We start from the raw sequence: 19,020 nt of genomic DNA, 5'->3' as shown, positions 1-19,020 counted from the left end.
CTTCGCCTTTCGCCCCACCGCAACTCCCTCCACGGGCCGCGGCTGATGTGGCGGAGTATGTGGTTTAACAGGTCGGTGTTCTTCTGTCCATGCAAAAAACCTCTTCTGTGGTGTCAATAAATGTGGTGCTGGAATTAAAGATCACCCTCAGGCTGGCTGGGTATAGAAGCATGTAGGGGATTTTAAGGTCTCGTAGCCATGCCTTGGTAGCGGTGAAAGACCAGTTGTTGCTGGACCATTTTGGTTTAGGAAAGATCATGATTCAATGTGAATCATGTGCAGGATCTGCCTTAAGCCGTGCCTGCTGTTGAATCACATCACAGTGAGCACGCTTGACCACAAAGCATGGGGAGAGGAACTCGTTCGGAATCCACGAGATGAGACAGTTTGTGCCAAACTTCCCTGCATTGTTCCCTTCGTAGTTTTCAGGAAAGCCCACGAAGCAGAGATATGTTCTACTTGCGCCTCCCTCTGCGTATTCTTGCAGTATTCTTTTTAATGTTACATTTGTATGGTAAACGTTCTTTTGGCACTTTAATGTTCTTGTCTTTTTCACAGATTTTTCTATTGGTTTGTTCCAAACAACCTTTCTTGCCAACTAAAATGGGAATAAAAGTTATCCTTCAGCAAAGGTAGCTTACATTTGCAGGTTCTACTTTTTATGTAAGGTGAGAGCTCAGTCACAGTGTGTGTGAAGATTGTGACCCTTCTCTCTTCAATCACCTGACAGCCAGATTTCCTTCAGTAGTATTTACCGTGGGCAGTAGCGGTCCGTGGTGGGAGTAGCTGCCGGGCGGTGACATGGGGAGGGGTTGAGGCAGGGTGGGGGTAGTAATCTATGAGGAGGATTACAGGTAAGTAAACATAAATAAATACAACAAATGTTGTTGCGTGCATTGCATCGCATTTGGGGATGCAGTGCATGCAACGAAATTCGTTTTATTTATTTATATGTTTACTTACCTGTAAAGCTCCGTAATCCATAGATTACTACCTCCCCACCCTGCCCCTCCCCCTCCCCACATCACCGCCTGGCAGCTACTCCCACCACCGACCGCTACTGACCGTGGGCCCCATACCTGACACAACAAGCCAACATTTCTAATCAGTCTGAGTACCCCGCTTCCAATTTCATCTTTTCCAAATAATGAAAATCCTCAATTCCACTAGGAAGGCCAGATCAGTGGTATAGACATGAGGCTTCCCCATATTAATTGATGCAGCACGCTTTTTAGGGTTCTTCCTAATACGTCTTCCTTGAGTGATTCTCCAAACTGTGTTATCTCATTAAGGTAATCGTTAACAAAAGAGGGAAGGAGAGGGAATAGTGGATTCTGTCTCCCCTAGCAATTATCATAAACAAAATGGAATCCACTAGGTGGAAGGCGGTTGTTACCACAATGGTGGGGAGCAACCAGTGTTGTTAAAATACCCCTCACACACCAACAGGCCCCTTGGTGTCATGCTTCATCATCGGGGTCTTCGCAAACCTCTACGGGATGCGGCGTGCTACGACTTCACGACTACGCAGGAGCACTTTACGAGTGAACTATGTGTTTGGTGTGTGTGAGTACAAGAATGTGAGTGGTGAGGTGAAAGTGAAGAATTAAAAAATACCTGGCACGTGAGTACCGAAATTTTTTTTATTTAGTCTCCGGCTGGTATTATTAAAAAGAGTGCTAGAGTGGTTGTGGTTTACTGATTAGGGTGACCCAACCAAATTAGTGCGTCGACATGTTTCGGAGTTATGGAACTCCTTCTTCAGGACGGGAATATGCACTACTTATCCCCACCTTACTCACATGTGTGTAGATTTTAAAGTGTGCTCTACAAAAATAAGATAAGGGTGAAAATGTACCTATCTATGTTGAATGCAAGGTCTGTTGCGCCCAATTGGCGATTCAGGACACTTATGAAGGGAGGTCAAATGGCCTCATGAGCCACAGCGTGTTGGGGGGCCCGGTACTCGTCGGAGCCGCGTGGAGGGGTAGCAAGCCAGACAGTCCTGGGATAACCGTTGCCATACCGGGTAGAACGGACCCCCCAACACGCTGTGGCTCATGAGGCCATTTGACCTCCCTTCATAAGTGTCCTGAATCGCCAATTGGGCGCAACAGACCTTGCATTCAACATAGATAGGTACATTTTCACCCTTATCTTATTTTTGTAGAGCACACTTTAAAATCTACACACATGTGAGTAAGGTGGGGATAAGTAGTGCATATTCCCGTCCTGAAGAAGGAGTTCCATAACTCCGAAACATGTCGATGCACTAATTTGGTTGGGTCACCCTAATCAGTAAACCACAACCACTCTAGCACTCTTTTTAATAATACCAGCCGGAGACTAAATAAAAAAATTTTCGGTACTCACGTGCCAGGTATTTTTTAATTCTTCACTTTCACCTCACCACTCACATTCTTGTACTCACACACACCAAACACATAGTTCACTCGTAAAGTGCTCCTGCGTAGTCGTGAAGTCGTAGCACGCCGCATCCCGTAGAGGTTTGCGAAGACCCCGATGATGAAGCATGACACCAAGGGGCCTGTTGGTGTGTGAGGGGTATTTTAACAACACTGGTTGCTCCCCACCATTGTGGTAACAACCGCCTTCCACCTAGTGGATTCCATTTTGTTTATGATAATCTCATTAAGGTAACCAAGATATCTGATTGTACCATTCCTCATTTCACTCATCAGGGTTCCATAGGACCAGTAGTAAAACACGTCTAGACATTCCTCTAACACAAAAACAAAGGCCTTCATATATTTCATATGCTGTATTGTGCACACTCTGCTGAAAACAATTAAACTAGATATCTTCCTTCTCGTTTATGTAAAGCCACAAAGCAGCATTTTGCTGGTCACATCTAATGTCAAAATAATGGATTATCCCTACAGATGGATTAATCTTTTATTTCTAGCTGTAGCTGTGCGAGTTTCCAAAAAGTCTTAGGTCCTGTGGAGTGCAGGCAGGAGTTTAATCTATCTTGAAGGCCTCAAGGTGCTGTTGCTGGAGGTACTTTGACCAATCGACTACGAGGAGATGTGGATGGGAGGGTAGATCCCCAAAGCTCTCTGAAAAAAAAAATAACAGCGAAAGACTACCAACATTTTAGAAGGCCCTAGTTGGTCATTCCTGGAGCTCACCCTTGGGATCCTGGAACAACAAACCCATTGTAAAACCAGGGTCATTGGATATTACCATTTTAGTGAGATGATCGAGTGAGGCATGAACTCGTGTGAAAGTGTGATTAGCGTCTTGGAACTCGGGGGCACCCGTGCTTCACTTTTATCTCAAGCTGGATACTTGAAGACCCTAGGAATCCCTTGAACAGTTTTGTCCCCTGGGCAGCCAGCCATTTGGGAGCATAGTCATGCTAGCTTAAAAGTACCCCTTGAGATGGCGGGGAGCTGCCAGTTGTGCTACTGGCTGGTGGAGCCCTAGACGCCGGAGGCCCATGGAGCTGGGGGCCTCCTTGGAATACAACGCATGGACGCTTTACCTCCCCACCTTGCTCCTGTGCTCACCAACTCAGTGAGGGAGCCTTCAGACAGCCGGCAGGTAGGAAAAAAATCTGGCTCCCCACTGACTGCATGAAGAGAGGGCTGGTTGTGCAGAGTGTCGGCACAGAGCAATCGGGCTTAAGGAGTTCCATTTGGTTGCTACTTGGCTTTGCATGGCTGTTACAACAAGTCAGGGGCACCTGATTTTTGTAATCGGGTGCTTTTAAACAATGAACAAGAAAATAAAGGACACTTTTATTATTGCTGTGGCCACATTAAAGGGAAGCCACTCTGGGACTGTAACCTGCCCCGAATGCCAAATTGCAGACTTGGATGGATGGTGCTCGAGAAGAGCAGGGCCACCACTATTAGAATCCACAAGCGTTGGGGAACTTCTGGAGAGTAGTAGGCTCCCACCAAACGAACCTACTTCAACTCCGAAATGGACGCCCTAAATCTCCTGGGCTTAAAAAGTGTGACTTGGGACAATTACTTTTTTTCAACCATTCTTAGAGCTGCAGATTTTGTTCCCTGGATCTGGGATACATGGATATTTACTGTAAAGTGCTCTGTTCCAGCTTGTCAGTGTTCACTGCTATTGTGTTTCGTGGTTTCCAGACTGTTTTGGTGAATAATGGACGTTGAAATAAGTGTGCATTCACTACTATTGTATTGTATAGTGACGTCCCTGCCAAACCCATAAGACTTGTATTTTTAAAAAATACACTACTCATGTTTATGTTAGGCACATGGGGGTATTTTGTTTCAAGGGTTCGGGGCTGCTGATGTGTAAAGTTATAAAAATGTGCGCCTGAGCAAGGGGATCCACTTTAAATTTAGGGAGCTGCTTGACCTTTGTGATTTTGTTTATGGTTTGTTCCCTGCAATTTCTGAGGCCCTTAAGCGGGTGTTGTATAGGCATGTCTACAGGCTGGCATGTAAATATTTATTAATTTGTGTATTTTTTTAGTTCTGTAGATACTGAAGTACTTATACTTTTTAAAAGTAAAAGCACTGACGTTTTATAATTCTTTATGTACTAAAGTACTTTTAGTTTTTAAAAGTTAAAGCTCTGACTGGACAGCAATTTACTAAATGTTGTTTTCTGTATTGCTGACTTCTTAATCGCTAAGCCACAGCACCTCCCCTGAATTAGCTTTATCATGCTCTGCTTTGCTACCCTGAGATTCAAGTGCTGACAAGGTACTTGGTGCCCAGATTGGGAGACTGCAGTACAGGGTCCCCAGCAGTGCTTAATTTGTAACATAATGAGTGCTGGTGCCCAAAGCTCTGCTCAGATGCCCGCGGCCAGTGCTATTAAATGTTCCTGTGCTGAAATACCAAGGCTGCGTAGTCCTGAATCTACATTATGCCTCTTTAATCTACTGGCAGACATTCCTTGCCCCTTTATTTCATTCTTGTAGGCTGCTGCTGTCTCCCTTGTTAACAGTTTTTCCGCATTCTCTTCCTTTGTCTTTCCCGTTTTGTGTTTAATCCTCTCTTGCTCTCTGGAATTGTGTGCTAAGGAAAAAATACGTGCCGGTGGGCCCCACCGACCCCAAACCTGAGTGCCGGTGGTCTCCACTAGCAGCCACTGGCTGAAATTAAGCACTGGTTCCCAGGACACATTAAGTGATACAATACAGCTATACAAATGGGGCCCAGTGACTTATGATCACTCAGTCGCCTTAGAAGGGAGCTTTCTGCCCTAAACACCAACTTATAAATCTTCCCTATTGCACTTAAGGGGCCTTCCTGGCATCAGTCAGTGGGAAATCCCTGGCACTGTAACTTTATACTAGGCTTGCAAAATAGAAATTTGGATTCCACTTGTTCATGGTTTTCTGATTTCAGCACAGTGCGTTTTTCATGTCATTGTTTGTAGATGTTGTAGGCAGAAGGGAAACGCTGAGTATTTCCTGTAGGGAGCTTGGCAACCAAATGACAAAAAAGGAGCTGAGATTCTATCACCTGGTGGTATGCAAACATTCCTGAGGTGCGAAGTGGAAGAAGAAGGGGGAAGGGACTGTCCTTTCATAGGAGCTTCTGTCTCCCTCCTTCCTTTCACTGGAGCTTTGTTCACTTCGGAGGCCCTTAAGAATGTTCTAAGAACTACATTCAATGTTAATCTCTGCGCTGGCAGGCTCTCTCCATCCTCCATTTTCTGAACCATTTAGATTGAGTGAAGACATTGGTGAAAGGGTCTTGTAGAACTCTTTCATTAGCAGGAGAGGCTGATAGGCCACTCTCCCCATGTAGGAAACAGGAAAAAGATCCATCCCTTCAACTATGATGATCTGAGGCCACGACTGCCAGTCTTTACAGCTCCATCAGGGGACAGTATTCACTCCCAAGCTCCGAGTCTTAGCCCATTGTCATAGCCCCTCAGTGTACCCACATATCTCTCATGTGTGAGTAGACAAAGACCTGCAAAAGTTTCAGAAACCTGCCTTGAGGAAATTGGGACTGCGTTGCACGCTTATTTGGACCATGGAGGGGACAGTCCTTTCCCAACAAATAGCAATACAGGCTTGTATGACCTCAAATCTGGACTCAACTAATTACAAGTCACACAGGTTTTTCTCCACAGCCTGCAAAAAGCCTCACTCATCCTTTGAGCTCAACTTCATGTGTTAGATGCTGCTACACGCTGCCATGCAGAGAATGAAGCACACCCACACACAGTACTAAACTCAGCAGTTATGTATGACTCTGCAACCAACACCTTTCTCCGTCCATGCACTGGGAGAACAGGTGACATCTGCTCAAAGTGAGGCAGGAAGCTTTAGAGCCTCGGCGAATTGCTAGGAAGCCCTACAGAAACACAGCATCACAATGCAATACAATACAGTGCCTGGCATAATGTGAGTCTCTATATCCAAGTAATAAAAAAAAAGCGATAGTGATTAACACACAAATGGACCATGAAAAGGAAATGCGTCTACTTGAAATCTGCAAAGTGTTACAGAAACTGGAGTCTGATCATTTGATTTTCATGTGATTTTATTGCTTTGTGATTAGATAAGATAAACTTGTGCTTGAAATTCACTTCAGGCACACAAACTTAGCACATGAGGGGTTAATTCAAGCATTTCCGTCCCTCCTTTTGAAACGTTTGCTTAGGGTAGGGAAGAGATCAAAGGCTTCCAACAAGTCAACATATTTCCCTGCTGAATAGATAAATAATTATATCTATTGTAGTAGATTGGTCAAGTGAATACCTTCAGAATATTCACCTACAAAAATTTCGTGGACAGAATATTGCCGGACAAAACATCTAAAGGTGAGTGCATAATGGGAAGTATAGATTTGCTATACTGAACTTTGCATCTAAGCACCTTGAAGATATATGTTCTGGGTAGGTAAATATATGTGGAATTAGGTATAAAAAATCTAGATTCACTTCCTTGTCGGTATTTGAGTTTAGATCATTAGTCCTCGGTAATATTCTGTGCTAACGCTATTCTGCTTTCGATATCGAGGGTGCACCCCATTATAGTAGATGCTTCTTTTCACAAGTGCACACCATTATAGTAGACGCTTCTTTTCACAAGTGCACACCATTATAGTAGACGCTTCTTTTCACAAGTGCACACCATTATAGTAGATGCTTCTTTTCACAAGCTATACACTTCTTTTATTAATCATTGTATTTGAATTACTGTGAGAGTGTGTAGGTTCTATTAAAGGTTGTTAGTGTTTATTGGTCATTTGGTAATTATTAATGCAAGTGATTTAGATTTTAGAGAGATATTTAGGTAGATCTATTTAGTGTTACAATGTGTTCATTGAAAAAGAAACTGAACTGGTAGTCGTGATTTTGGAGAAGCTACCCTCCCGTTGAGTCCTTGGCTACCACATTCAAACCATAATGTTTCAATTTACATTCAGCTTCCCATAATGTATTCTCTTTTGATTTCAAGGCTCTTTCTATAAATGCAAGTTAACATTATTTAGCCTCTGTACACCACAGTAGACAGTGTTACATTAGTCGACATGTGACACAATCAAAGGGCCCACCTCATGGATGTTTATCAAGGGAAGTAATGGGAGGACTTTTTTCATGGAATGTAACGTCAATAGACGGAATGACCAGGGCTTTTGAACCTGCTTTTGGAATCGTAATTCCAGTATCCAATCAGACACCTAGGTGCATATTTGCAACCCTCTAGTGCCACCGGAGCATCACTTTTTCTGACGCTCTGGTGGCATAGTTACTTGGTGGCATTAAGTACTTAATGTGGCCTAAAGCTACCTTGTAAATGTGCCTCACTGCAGCAGTCCGCGGCGGCAAGGGGGCCGGGAATGGGTGTTGCTGAGGGCGATCCACTGCCGCAGCCATTGCTTTTTGACGCTGCTCCATATTTACAAGGATGGGGCAGCACCAAAAACTAAGACCAGGTGAAACCTCGTATTTTGCTCTTTCTATGTGTGCTGCATTCTGCAGCATACATAGAAACAGCAAATTGCTTTTAAAGTTTATTTAATGGCAGGAGCATGTCCCTTCCTGCACATAAATTATTGCCCCTGCAGCGCAGCACCTTTGCAACATGGGGCAAGGGTGCCTGCGGTAGGCTGCGTTTTTAGGGTAAGTACTAAGGGAAAATAGGGGGAAAATCGGGGCAATTTTTGTAAGTATGGCACAACCCTGCATTTAAAAAAGATTTGAGCATGGCGTTACCAATTTTGGAGTACCCCGCACTCTGACATTTTATTGTAAATATCCCTCCTAATTTCTTTTAAAAATTTTTTTTTTTTATAAAAACCTTTATTTACTTTATGCACAATACACAGCTGTCTGCCTACAACCCAACGGGCCGGCCTCTATGACATTCAGCAGTATCATACTGTGGAGCTCCCATCTTGCATGCGGGTTAAACGACCCGCAGTGTTTCCATGTGCACAACGTAAAATCAAAGACAAGCATAGTAGGTTTCATTTTTAAACTTTTGATGAATTAAACGTACAACAAAAAAACACACAAACACATGGCAAAAGTCAATTGCAGGGACTCAAGAGGAGAGGGCAAAGAATCCAAGTATCATACAATAATGAAGCACATGTCCCGGGTTGAAGGGTGATGAGCAGCTCAATAAATACATATTATTACAGACAAACGTCCGGAACGTCAACTAAGGGGACAATGAAATATCACTAGTGTAGTCCTGTGGGGGGGTGAAACTATTCCCACGGTAAGCATTCCATTGGGACCAAATTTTGCCCCATTTCTTAGGTCGGCCCGAGCCACATAGACCGTCTTTTCCCTGAACATACACCAGTGCATGTTCTCCTTCCAAGCCGTTATCGTGGGTGGTCTATGGGAACCCCAGAGTTGTGCAATATCCCCCTTGGCAACCATGTTACCAAGAGTCGCCCAAAAAGTCTGGGCCGTATTATAGTCCGTCGGTTCCCAAACATTAAGAAGGCATCGTTGGGCCTCAGGCAATAGAGAGACCCCAGTGACCCTTTCCATAATCGCATGCACTCTAGACCAGAAGGCAGACACCTCAGGACACTCCCAAATGATATGCAGGAAGGTACCACTCATACCGCAGCCGCGCTTGCATAACCCATCAAGGGAGTAACCCATTCGCACCAGACGCGTACCAGTCACATATACTCGATGGAGGATCTTCAACTGTGCAAAGCGGAGGCGGGCAGGTATGGCCACCTCCTTAGGGGAGGAGACGGCCATTTGCCAATCCTCATCATCGAGTTCCAAGACGTCAGCGGACCACAAAGCCCTGAGTCGCACAAGAAGATCAGCCCTGTTATTGATGAGTTTTTTGTAGATCAGGGATATAGTACTGTCAGGCACATGGCCATCAATAATGCGATCCTCTAGCGGCGAGGATTGGGGAATCACCGTCCCCGGGGGGAAGACGGAGGTCAAGACATGCCGCACTTGAAAGTACCTGAAGTGTTCCTTGTCGTCAAGCTCATATTCTATTTTGAGCGCCTCAAATGTCTTAACACTACCTTTGGACCAGAGATCCTCCACCTTGCTAATACCAATCATGTCCCATTTACGAATCCTTTCGTTCTCCACAAATTGCCCAGTCTATCAGAGTCATACAACGGTGTCACTCGGGTTAACCTATCTCTCCATTCCATAGCAGCATTCGCGTCTCGCCACACTCGCACAGCACTTTTCGTAGGACCAGTCAGGGTGTTAAATGGCTCCTTAGAATACAGTGCCCTGTTAAAATTCCCACCTGGCAGGAGATGTTTATCCATCGCAAAGGCGGGAGCAGGACCAGGGGCGTAGGTTACGGGATTAACCGCGCACAGCTGCGAGGCCCAGTAGTAGCGTCTGATGTCAGGGAGGGCGAAGACACCGTCGTACCACGGCAAAGTGAGTTTGGGTAAGGAGATACGAGCACACCCGTCCCAAATCAATTGTCTCTGAAGGCTCTCAACCTCACGAAAATTCCCGGAAGGTATGGGATCTAAAAAATTCTGAAGTGCATACAGGAACCTAGGGAGCGACATCATCTTAAAGAGAGTCGCACGCCCCAATGGGGAGAGGGGCAAGCGACGCCACCGTGAGACGTCAAGTTTAAGCCGCTGGAGAGGAGCATGAAGGTTACGGTCGTAACGGACGGTGGAATCCAAGGAGACATGAATCCCCAGGTACTTAAAACCAGTCTCAACCACCTGAATCGGGAATCTACGGGGCAACGGAGGGAGATTCCCGGCCAGAACATAAACACAGGATTTGGTTCAGTTAATAACAAGACCCGAGTTCTTCACGAAGGAGGTGAGAACATCAAAAAGCACATTAAGAGACTTCCGGGGTGAGGTGAGATAAAGAAGAATGTCATCTGCATATAGCGAGACACGGTCTTCAAAGTCAGGGGCCCACTGTATGCCCCTGATCGAGGGCTCCCAGCGAAGCCACTCGGCTAACGGCTCCAGAGCGAGGGCAAAAAGCAACGGAGACAGCGGACAACCCTGTCGGGTGCCACGCCCAAGTGCAAAAGAACCAGACACCCTGCCATTCACCACCACCTGGACTAGTGGTCGTTCGTAAAGGAGCTTAACCCAGGCATTAAAATTCGAGCCGAAACCAAACTTGGAGAGAGCTGCCCAGAGATAAGGCCATTCGATGGTATCAAAAGCCATGGTGGCATCAAGGGAGGCCAAAATGGCCGATTCAGTCAGACTTCCAGCTCTCGCGAGAACTCCATGAAGTCTCATAAGGTTAAGGGCGGTGTTTCGATGCGGGATGAACCCGGATTGATCCAGATGGATCAAGTCGCCGATCACCTTAATCAGACGAGTAGCCAGTAATTTGGCCAGTATCTTGGGCTCAGCATTAAGCAGTGAAATGGGTCTGTAGGAAGCGCATCGATCACATGGTTTAGCTTCCTTGTGGATGACAACGATAGTGGCCAGGCGCTGGTCAATAGGAAGGAGGCCAGTTTCGAAGGCCTCGAGAAACATATTTCTCAAATATGGAGCCATTTTGTCAGGCCGCAACTTGTAGAGCTCAATAGGCAATCCATTGGGCCCCATGGCTTTACCGGATCGAAGGGCACGAATGGCACCAGCGACCTCATCCACTGTTATGGGCGCGTCCATCAAGGCCCTGTCCTCATCAGAGAGGCAGGGTAGCGCGATATCACGCAGGAGCAAACGAGAATCGCACTCATCTCTATCACTCACAGAAGCATAGACCGTCTGAAAGTGGTCTACAAAGCAATCAACAATCCCAATCGGGTCAGACACACAATCCCCATTCAACTTTTCAATCACTGGAACAACTCGATTCGCTCTCTCAGACTTGTCCAACCACGCAATAAGCTTACTCGCCTTATCACCCACATCATAGAGTCCACCCAGCTGGTCTCGATTCATGACTTTGGCCGCGTCTGTCACCAGGGCTCTGTAGTTTGCCTGTTTCAAAGCTAGGGAGTGTAAAGTTGCAGGAGTATCATTCCCACCCAATTCACTTTCAAGTACAGTTATTTCATCCTCGAGACGCAATAATTCTTCATGCTTGGCCTTCTTAGTAGCAGTAATCAATGACAATGAATAACCCAGAATAACAGTTTTGAAAGCCTCCCATAGGGAAACAGAAGAGGAGACAGACCCCACATTTTCATCAAAATAGCAATCAATGGCCTTGACCAGCTCAGAGCGCGTCTTGGGGTTTCGCAAGTACCAAGGATTGATAGGAGCAATTCTGCCCTCACTATCTACCCCAACCGCTACTCTTAGCCACAGGGGGGAATGATCAGAAATGCCCCTGAGGAGGTGACGGACCTCCCGCACAGAGGGAGAGTGGGCCGACGGCATTAGGAAATAATCGATTCTAGAAAGACTGCTGTGGGCTCCAGAATGGAACATATATTGCAAGTGCGAGGGGTGTAGCAGCCTCCAAACATCCACCAATCCAAAGGTTTCCAGCAGTACAGAAAGTCACATCTGGGAATTCGGTAAGACTCTGGGGGGTATCGATCAGAGTTACCAGAGACCACAGAATTAAAATCCCCCCCAAGAATAAGGAGACCATCAGGAAGCCCCAATAAAAGCTGACCGAGGTCAGCATAAGTAGTGGCCTGGAGACCTGGGGGGACGTATACATTAACTATTGAGAGCATCTTACCCTCCCACCTCCCCGAAATAGCAGCATATTGACCCCTATCATCAAGTGTTATATCATCTATTTCAAGGGGCAGAGAGGATCTAATCAGTATGCCCACCCCTCTGGACCAGGAGGTGAATCCAGCATGAGCAACAAGTCTATAACCACGTCTATCCAAGGCCCGGTAAGCATTCCCTATCAGATGGGTCTCCTGTAACAAAGCAATGTCAGGGGACTGGCGTCGGAGGAACTGGGAAACAACGCCACGTTTTATCTTATCCCCCATACCATTAACGTTCCAGGACAGCAACTTCAACTCACCACCCCCCATCCTGGTAAAGGACCGCAACCCTCCCTCCTCGGAACCCAACTACAGAAGGATAAGAGCAAAGCATACAGTGCCATGTGAAAAAAACAAATACGGTAACAAAAACAAGCCCTCCCCCCACCCCCCAACAACCCCCCGTTACAACACACCCCACCCTGCACCCCTGCGTACGACTAGAAAGCCACCCCAATTTGCAGTGTGCCTGTCGCCCTCTCATAACTACACTACACAAAGAACCCCGGAGGAGGAAAAGAGTCAACCCACACCGAACCACCCTCGGGCTCAACCCTAACAATAAGCTGATAAATAGTAACAAGAAACCAGACGTCGAGAACCACAGTGTCACTCCTGGGCCGATGCACCCCCCTCTGCTCCACCCCTCCTCTGCTCCACCGGGGCATCCGCTCAGATCGTCTCTTTTTGGCAATGAGTCAAGCCAATCACTGGCGCAGTCTGGTCGATCAAAGAAAAATGTTCGTTCCTCATATTTACAATGCGTGGTCGAGCTGGAAACAACATCGCATACTTGAAGCCCAAGTCCCGCAAGCGTCTCTTCACTCCCTGGAACCCCATCCTTTGTCGCTGGACTTGAGGAGTAAAATCCGGGTAGATGTTAACAGTACTATTGTCGAACTTCAATGGGCCACGACCACGAGAGGCCTGGAGGATAGCGTCTCTGTCCCGAAAATGGAAAAGCCTTGCAATAATAGGCCTCGGGGGGGCTCCTGGTTTAGTCTTCCCACCCGGAAAGCGATGAGCACGTTCAACCGCAAAGAATTTGCTGAGTCCGGCGGGAGCAAGATGGTTGAGGATCAGATCCTCCACAAGAAGGTCAACAGTGGTGTCATCTTGATTTTCCGGCACTCCCACCAAGCGAATAATGTTCCGCCGGGCCCTATTTTCATATTCGTCCAGTCGTCGGGCCATCAGGTCGTGCGATGATGGCAGGTTACCAATCTCCGACTGTGCGTCCGTCATATCAGTGACGAGACTGGAGGTCTTCAAATCCAAAGCCTTGACCCTCTCATTCGTCTTAGCCAGATGCGCTCTGATAAGTGTGACATCAACAGCCACAGTATCGATCTTGGAGGCAAGAGCCTCATTTTGTAGCCCCATATCAGCGTTCATCCCAGTGATGGCACTCATTAGGTCCTGGAGCGAATCCTCCGATGGCGCGGTAGAGTCCGTCCTGGGGTCCGCAAGAGTACGACCGGTACTGCCGGGGGAACTCTTCGGTTGCGTATAGCGGTCCATCACATTAGTCTGGATAGGTCCCCCACGGGTCGGCGTCTTCGTCTTCCGCCTCTCGAACTCAGGTTTGGAAGCCATATAGGAAGCCGTGCCCCGAAGGGGCCCTCTGGACCTGGTGAAAATGGCCGATGCTATTGAGATACCAAATCAGAATTTCAGGCCAATGCTGTAGAATGTGAGTCGAGGGATGAAGCAGGGGTAGAGGGATATGGCAGGACAACACAGCGGGTCGAAGTTACACCGACTTGGGAGCCGAACCGCTCTTAGAATAGTCAATCGAGGGGTCGAGGAGAAATCGAAACTGAAAGCGACAATGAGGCCGGCTGGGAGGATGTCCCTAAGGCCGTTGTTGTTGACTTACTCCTCGGCCCACCAAAGCAGCAGAGTCCCCGGTCTCGATCGGTGGCGGGCCAGAAGATGAAGTTGATGTAAAATCGGTTCCCGACATCCGATTTCGATTCTTGAAAGGATATTGAAGTCAGCAAGAGTAGATCTTCAAAAGCCCATAATAAAAATCAGGATATTTCGAGGATAGTCGTAGGAGGGTGGCGCGGGTCCCGGGAGCCCTCTGCTCACGCGACCATCTTGGATGCCCGCGTAGCTCCTCCCCCCTCCTAATTTCTTGACCTTATCTAGAAGTGTTGGAAGGCTGGCCAGCAGTGTGGTTCATGCCATATAAGACCAACACGATAGATCCCCCACCAATGCAAAGGTATCTGTTTTGTTTTCACAGTTATTATGTATTCATTGTATTTATTTTGTTAATATAGTGTGCCGTATACATACATAAGTCTAAATTTAGATTTAGAATTAAAACAGAATACATGTAATCTTGTGTTTTTTTATTATAAATATCTGTTTGATATTCTGTGTTTAAAGACTTCATGAAGAAATTACAAAACGATAAAGAACATAAAAAAGACCCTGTCTTCTATTTCTTCTACTTCTCCAGACTTCACAGAAGGTGCATAAAGTTGCTAAACAGGTTTGCAGCAGATTGAGCCAGTACAGAATGCCGTTTGCCTGGGCTGCCCGGTTAGTTCATTTTGCAAATATTGTTTATGTTTGCATAGTGTTATATTTTTTTTTACTGTAATTATCCACCTTTAGTGATTAGGTTCACAAGTGTGCCAATTGGTTCAGCAGGATGCCCCTGATGTGCCTTGTTCCTTCAATGTATATTGTTACCACTTACGTTGGTTTTAAATGCTTTATGATACTGTGTGCAGCAGAAACATCAGTGTTACTGAACAATTAAATGTTTCTCTCTAACTGAACCTTTTGCTAATAACACTACTCGATTGAATGCTCAAGGCCCAATTAATTAGAATCACAGATCCATTTTTCTTTAAAAAAAATCATGCTAACTTGCTAACATGTAGCTATCACAGTCCTCATGTTTTGGACAGTTAAAATGAGATGGACATTTAAAAAAAAAATTACAGGAAAAAAGTATTCTGGTTTCATTATGTAAAAACACAATAATATCTATAAAACTAATGCATAATGAACTCATTCTATTTGATTCCAAAGAAAAAAGGGCCCCCCCTTTTCTCTACATTGTAACATAAACAGTTTCTTAAATACTTGCTGGACACTTTTAACTTACAAACTGCACAACTCTTGCAGTGTACAGTATGCGGACTATGTCATGTCCTTAAATAAAAATATGACATGAAATGTTATCAGTTGCCACTCATGTCATTTCTGCTCTCCGCAATGTTTTTGTAAATACCTGTGCCAGAAAAAAACTATTACATTGGTATTGAAAGCAGCACGCAAATTCATTTAACTGTAAATTTGGCACAAGTTAATTATAAAATTAACAAGGACAAACAAAATAAAACAAAAAATCATTAAACATGAAAGGGAAGTAAAAGTTACATTTGAAGTGACTAGTTTTTGTTTTTCAGTAACTTGAATATTACAAAAGACAGTGATCGAGATCACAAGTTATGACTCTAAGTAAAATATTAGTAGTATAAACCAGGGACACCCAAGGATCACTGGGGACCTGGGGTAATAACTGTAGCAAAAAACAATGGTTCCTAGTTATAGTATTTTCAATGCAAAGAAGCAAGTGGCAAGTTAATTATTCAAACAATGGATAAATCCTATAAAAACGCATAGCATGATGAATAAATTATAGCTGCAAATAAACATGCTCGATGCTCTCTTTTACAGTAATACACTCAAGTGAGAAAACATGATCAGCAAGTATAGTAACAGGAAAAGAATAGAAACTTCTATAAAACCAAATACTGTGTTTAACGTCAATGGTGTTGTTTCAATCCTAATATGAATGGTAGGATCATCATTAGGACTCAGAGAGATACAACGAGCCTGAGAGAGAGCTATTGAAATATATTGGATGCACTAAAGAGGGATTTGTGGAGGCCCCTGGTAACAAACTTCATAAAATAAGGTGGCCAGGGATGGCCTATATAGCAAACTCATGGGAGAAACTTAGGAAGGCTCAGATCAGCCTATAGCGGAAGGTGCATGCAGCGCATGATGCAAGGATCACCAATAATCTGTAGTGAATCCTCTTGGTGGAATGTGCAGTACAGAAGACTGCCCTTAAGTCAGCCCGTAAGGTATTGGTTAAAGAGCACACGATGCAAGAATCTTCTGGGAGCTGCCGTCAGTTCTTAGAAAACTTGTACATCCATGTCCTTCTTTATTATATTCAATGTCTTTCAGTGTCTCTCTCGGCTAGTTGTATCCCTTTGATCCTTGCTTCTCTGACGACTCCTTTACTTCCAGGTAGAAGCATGAGAGATCTTCTATTATCTTCAATATTGTCTACTCTGTGTCTGCCACCCACGTATCCTGTCCAGTAGTTGTTAGAAACAGACCATTTCCTCTTATTTTTATTGCCATTTAATTGTCCTAATGGTGAATGAATTACTGGAAGAATATTATAACTTAAGGCGTCCTACGATATACTTGTTAAATTTTACTCAGAACAGATTCATAACGAGGATGAGTGTTGATAGGAAACCATTTCTTTCATAATTCCTGGCATCATTGTTGAAAAAGACGTAAAGATATCTTGGGGGCACTGAGCATAGGCTAAACGATTATTGTAGCCTGTAGTCTGTTACATGAATGAGCTAAACTTTCATTTTTTTGTTTGTAGACACATTTTCAAAGATACTCAAGGTAGCCTGGACACTGAAGGGAAATTCTCCCCTTTATATAAGCAGGATAGCAGCAAACTCTCTAATGAAGATCTAATTAAACTCCTAGCTGAATATAAAAAGTAAGTTTCTGTGACAGTGATTGATACTTACATTTATGTTATGTCTTTAAATAGTTGCTAGTGAGTGCAATGAAATTTGATTCAACTATTGTTTTATTTGCTCCCTTCTTCGTAGCAGAGGCTGGTATAAAACAGGTTGTTGTCTCCACATCAGAAGTATCTGTCAGTACACAAAGTGTTGACTAGTAAAGAAAAGGCTCATTGGCCTTTATAGTGAGCTATTTTGAAGATTTAAGCACAACACAAATCAATACTGTTCAAGATACTGTATAGCCAATTCTCGATTTATGACTGCTGTAAGCAAGTGCATCCTTTTTGTCATCCTTCTCTACCCTTATTATTTCTGTCTGGTTTTGCTGGCTGTAGGATACTGTCTTAAGCCACGGAAAGCAGTAGTATAGCGACTGTGTTGACTGTGTTTCCCCCTTACCAAGCTTTGCATTAGATTAACCCATTTGGCTTTCCTTTAAGGCCTTTGTAGATGGCACTGCAGTAAATGGACCCCTGGCATGGAAGTTAAATGGCATTTGCGGTCTGCAATGGGTACTTACATCACCCACATATATGACTGAAAGGTATGGCTGCCAGGAGCACCACTGTGCTTTGGCTGGGCTTTGATTTAAAGGCTGTGCACTAACAAACATCAAGAAAATATGCACTTCATGGTGGGTTAGTTTTACATTGTACATGATGTTTTTATGTTTACGGTACTAATTTCTAATGCTGTGTCGCCCTCCCGTTGTGAGCTCATATAGCTATGTACCGGGCAAACTGAGTCAGATGGCGGGCCATTCGTCCCAAGCGCCACAGATATGCAAGGTAGAGGCACTGAATCAACTTAAAATATTCCTGTGATAACTGTTATGTGACTACATGCTTTCCTCATTCATTGATATTGCTCATGGAATGGCTTTTTAGGGGCATGACCGAAAACTGGGAAAATGTCATACTGTACCTTTCAAAGTAAAAAAAAGAAAAGTGCACAAAGCATATTAAATAAATCCGATTTTATATATTAATAAGTCCCGCCTAAAGTGTGAATTGTAAAGTCACATGGCAGAATGCCTAATATATTTTTTAAAAAGCGGCAAAGTACGTTTGACACACGTTGCCAACACATTGATTCACGCCTTAAAATAGTATTCACTGTGTACATTCAGCCAGGTCGTCCATAAACAGGCCAAACACCCCCAAAAAATGTTTAAATGTGAAAGTACTAGAGTAAACAGTACTTCACTTATCTTTAAAAATCTAATTTAGTTGTGAACTCAGATTTCTGATAACTTTAGTGGAAAAGTAACTCTATACCAATGTACTTTGGGCTGCCTGGGCCAGAACGAGACTAAAACCAGTTCAGCCACTCAACACACACCTAGAAGCCAATTTACTTTTCTGGCTGGAATGAATGACCGTGCTCTCCAGAGGGCAGTGACTTAGGGGCTGATTACAATGGTGGGAAGACCGCCACCGACAGGCTGTCTGTGGTGCTCTCCCCTGCATCACAACTAACTTTACTGCCCGCCATATTATGATGGTGGGCGGACATGTGGCGGTCGTAAAGACTGACCACCATGCATTCGACAGGTTTCTCGAACCCGCCGGTGCGGCATAGGGGCTTGTAGTCCCTACATTGCTGGCGGTGCCTACCAAGCACCTCCGTAAGGATTACGATGTCCCTTTCCGCCAGCCGTTTAATGGCAGGTTACCAACCATGAAAAGGCTTACGGAAAGGTTCATTGGGAGCCGTAGGAGGCCCCTCTTCCCCCCTAGCCCTTGGTTGTGGGTGTTGGGGGCAAGTATGGTGACCCCTACATATCCCTGTACCATGTGGCAGGCACTGCTGGTGCCTGCCACGTAGTGAAGGGAAATGTGAAATGTCCCGTCTTTACATTGTGACTGGTGCTGCAGCCAGCAGCACCCGCCTCTATGTAAAATATAGGCATTGCAACCGCTGTGGTGGTGGTCGCATTGTAATTACTCATGTGGGACCGCCACCTTGTAGGCGGGTGGTCCCAATCCCCGATACGGCGGATGGACTGAAGTCCATCCGCCATCATAATCAGCCCCTTAGCCTCTA

The 19,020-nt window shown here is 45.0% G+C and overlaps 1 protein-coding gene across 5 annotated transcripts in view; it reads left to right on the top strand.

Moving 5' to 3' along the window:
• DOCK11 (dedicator of cytokinesis 11) overlaps window positions 1-19,020 on the top strand; it is a 1,133,414-nt gene that overhangs the window by 390,555 nt on the left and 723,839 nt on the right. For all 5 annotated transcript variants that reach the window (XM_086918718.1, XM_086918717.1, XM_086918722.1 and 2 more), the window contains 2 exons: window positions 14,631-14,713; window positions 16,821-16,943. In XM_086918718.1, coding sequence (XP_086774844.1) covers window positions 14,631-14,713; window positions 16,821-16,943 — 206 coding nt within the window. The remainder of the gene's footprint in view (window positions 1-14,630; window positions 14,714-16,820; window positions 16,944-19,020) is intronic.

The sequence above is a fragment of the Lissotriton vulgaris genome, chromosome 4_1 (assembly GCF_964263255.1).
Source record: "Lissotriton vulgaris chromosome 4_1, aLisVul1.2, whole genome shotgun sequence".
NCBI lineage: Eukaryota > Metazoa > Chordata > Amphibia > Caudata > Salamandridae > Lissotriton > Lissotriton vulgaris.
The sequence above is the reverse complement of the archived record's forward strand: the minus strand, read 5'-3'. Positions and strand labels throughout refer to the sequence as shown.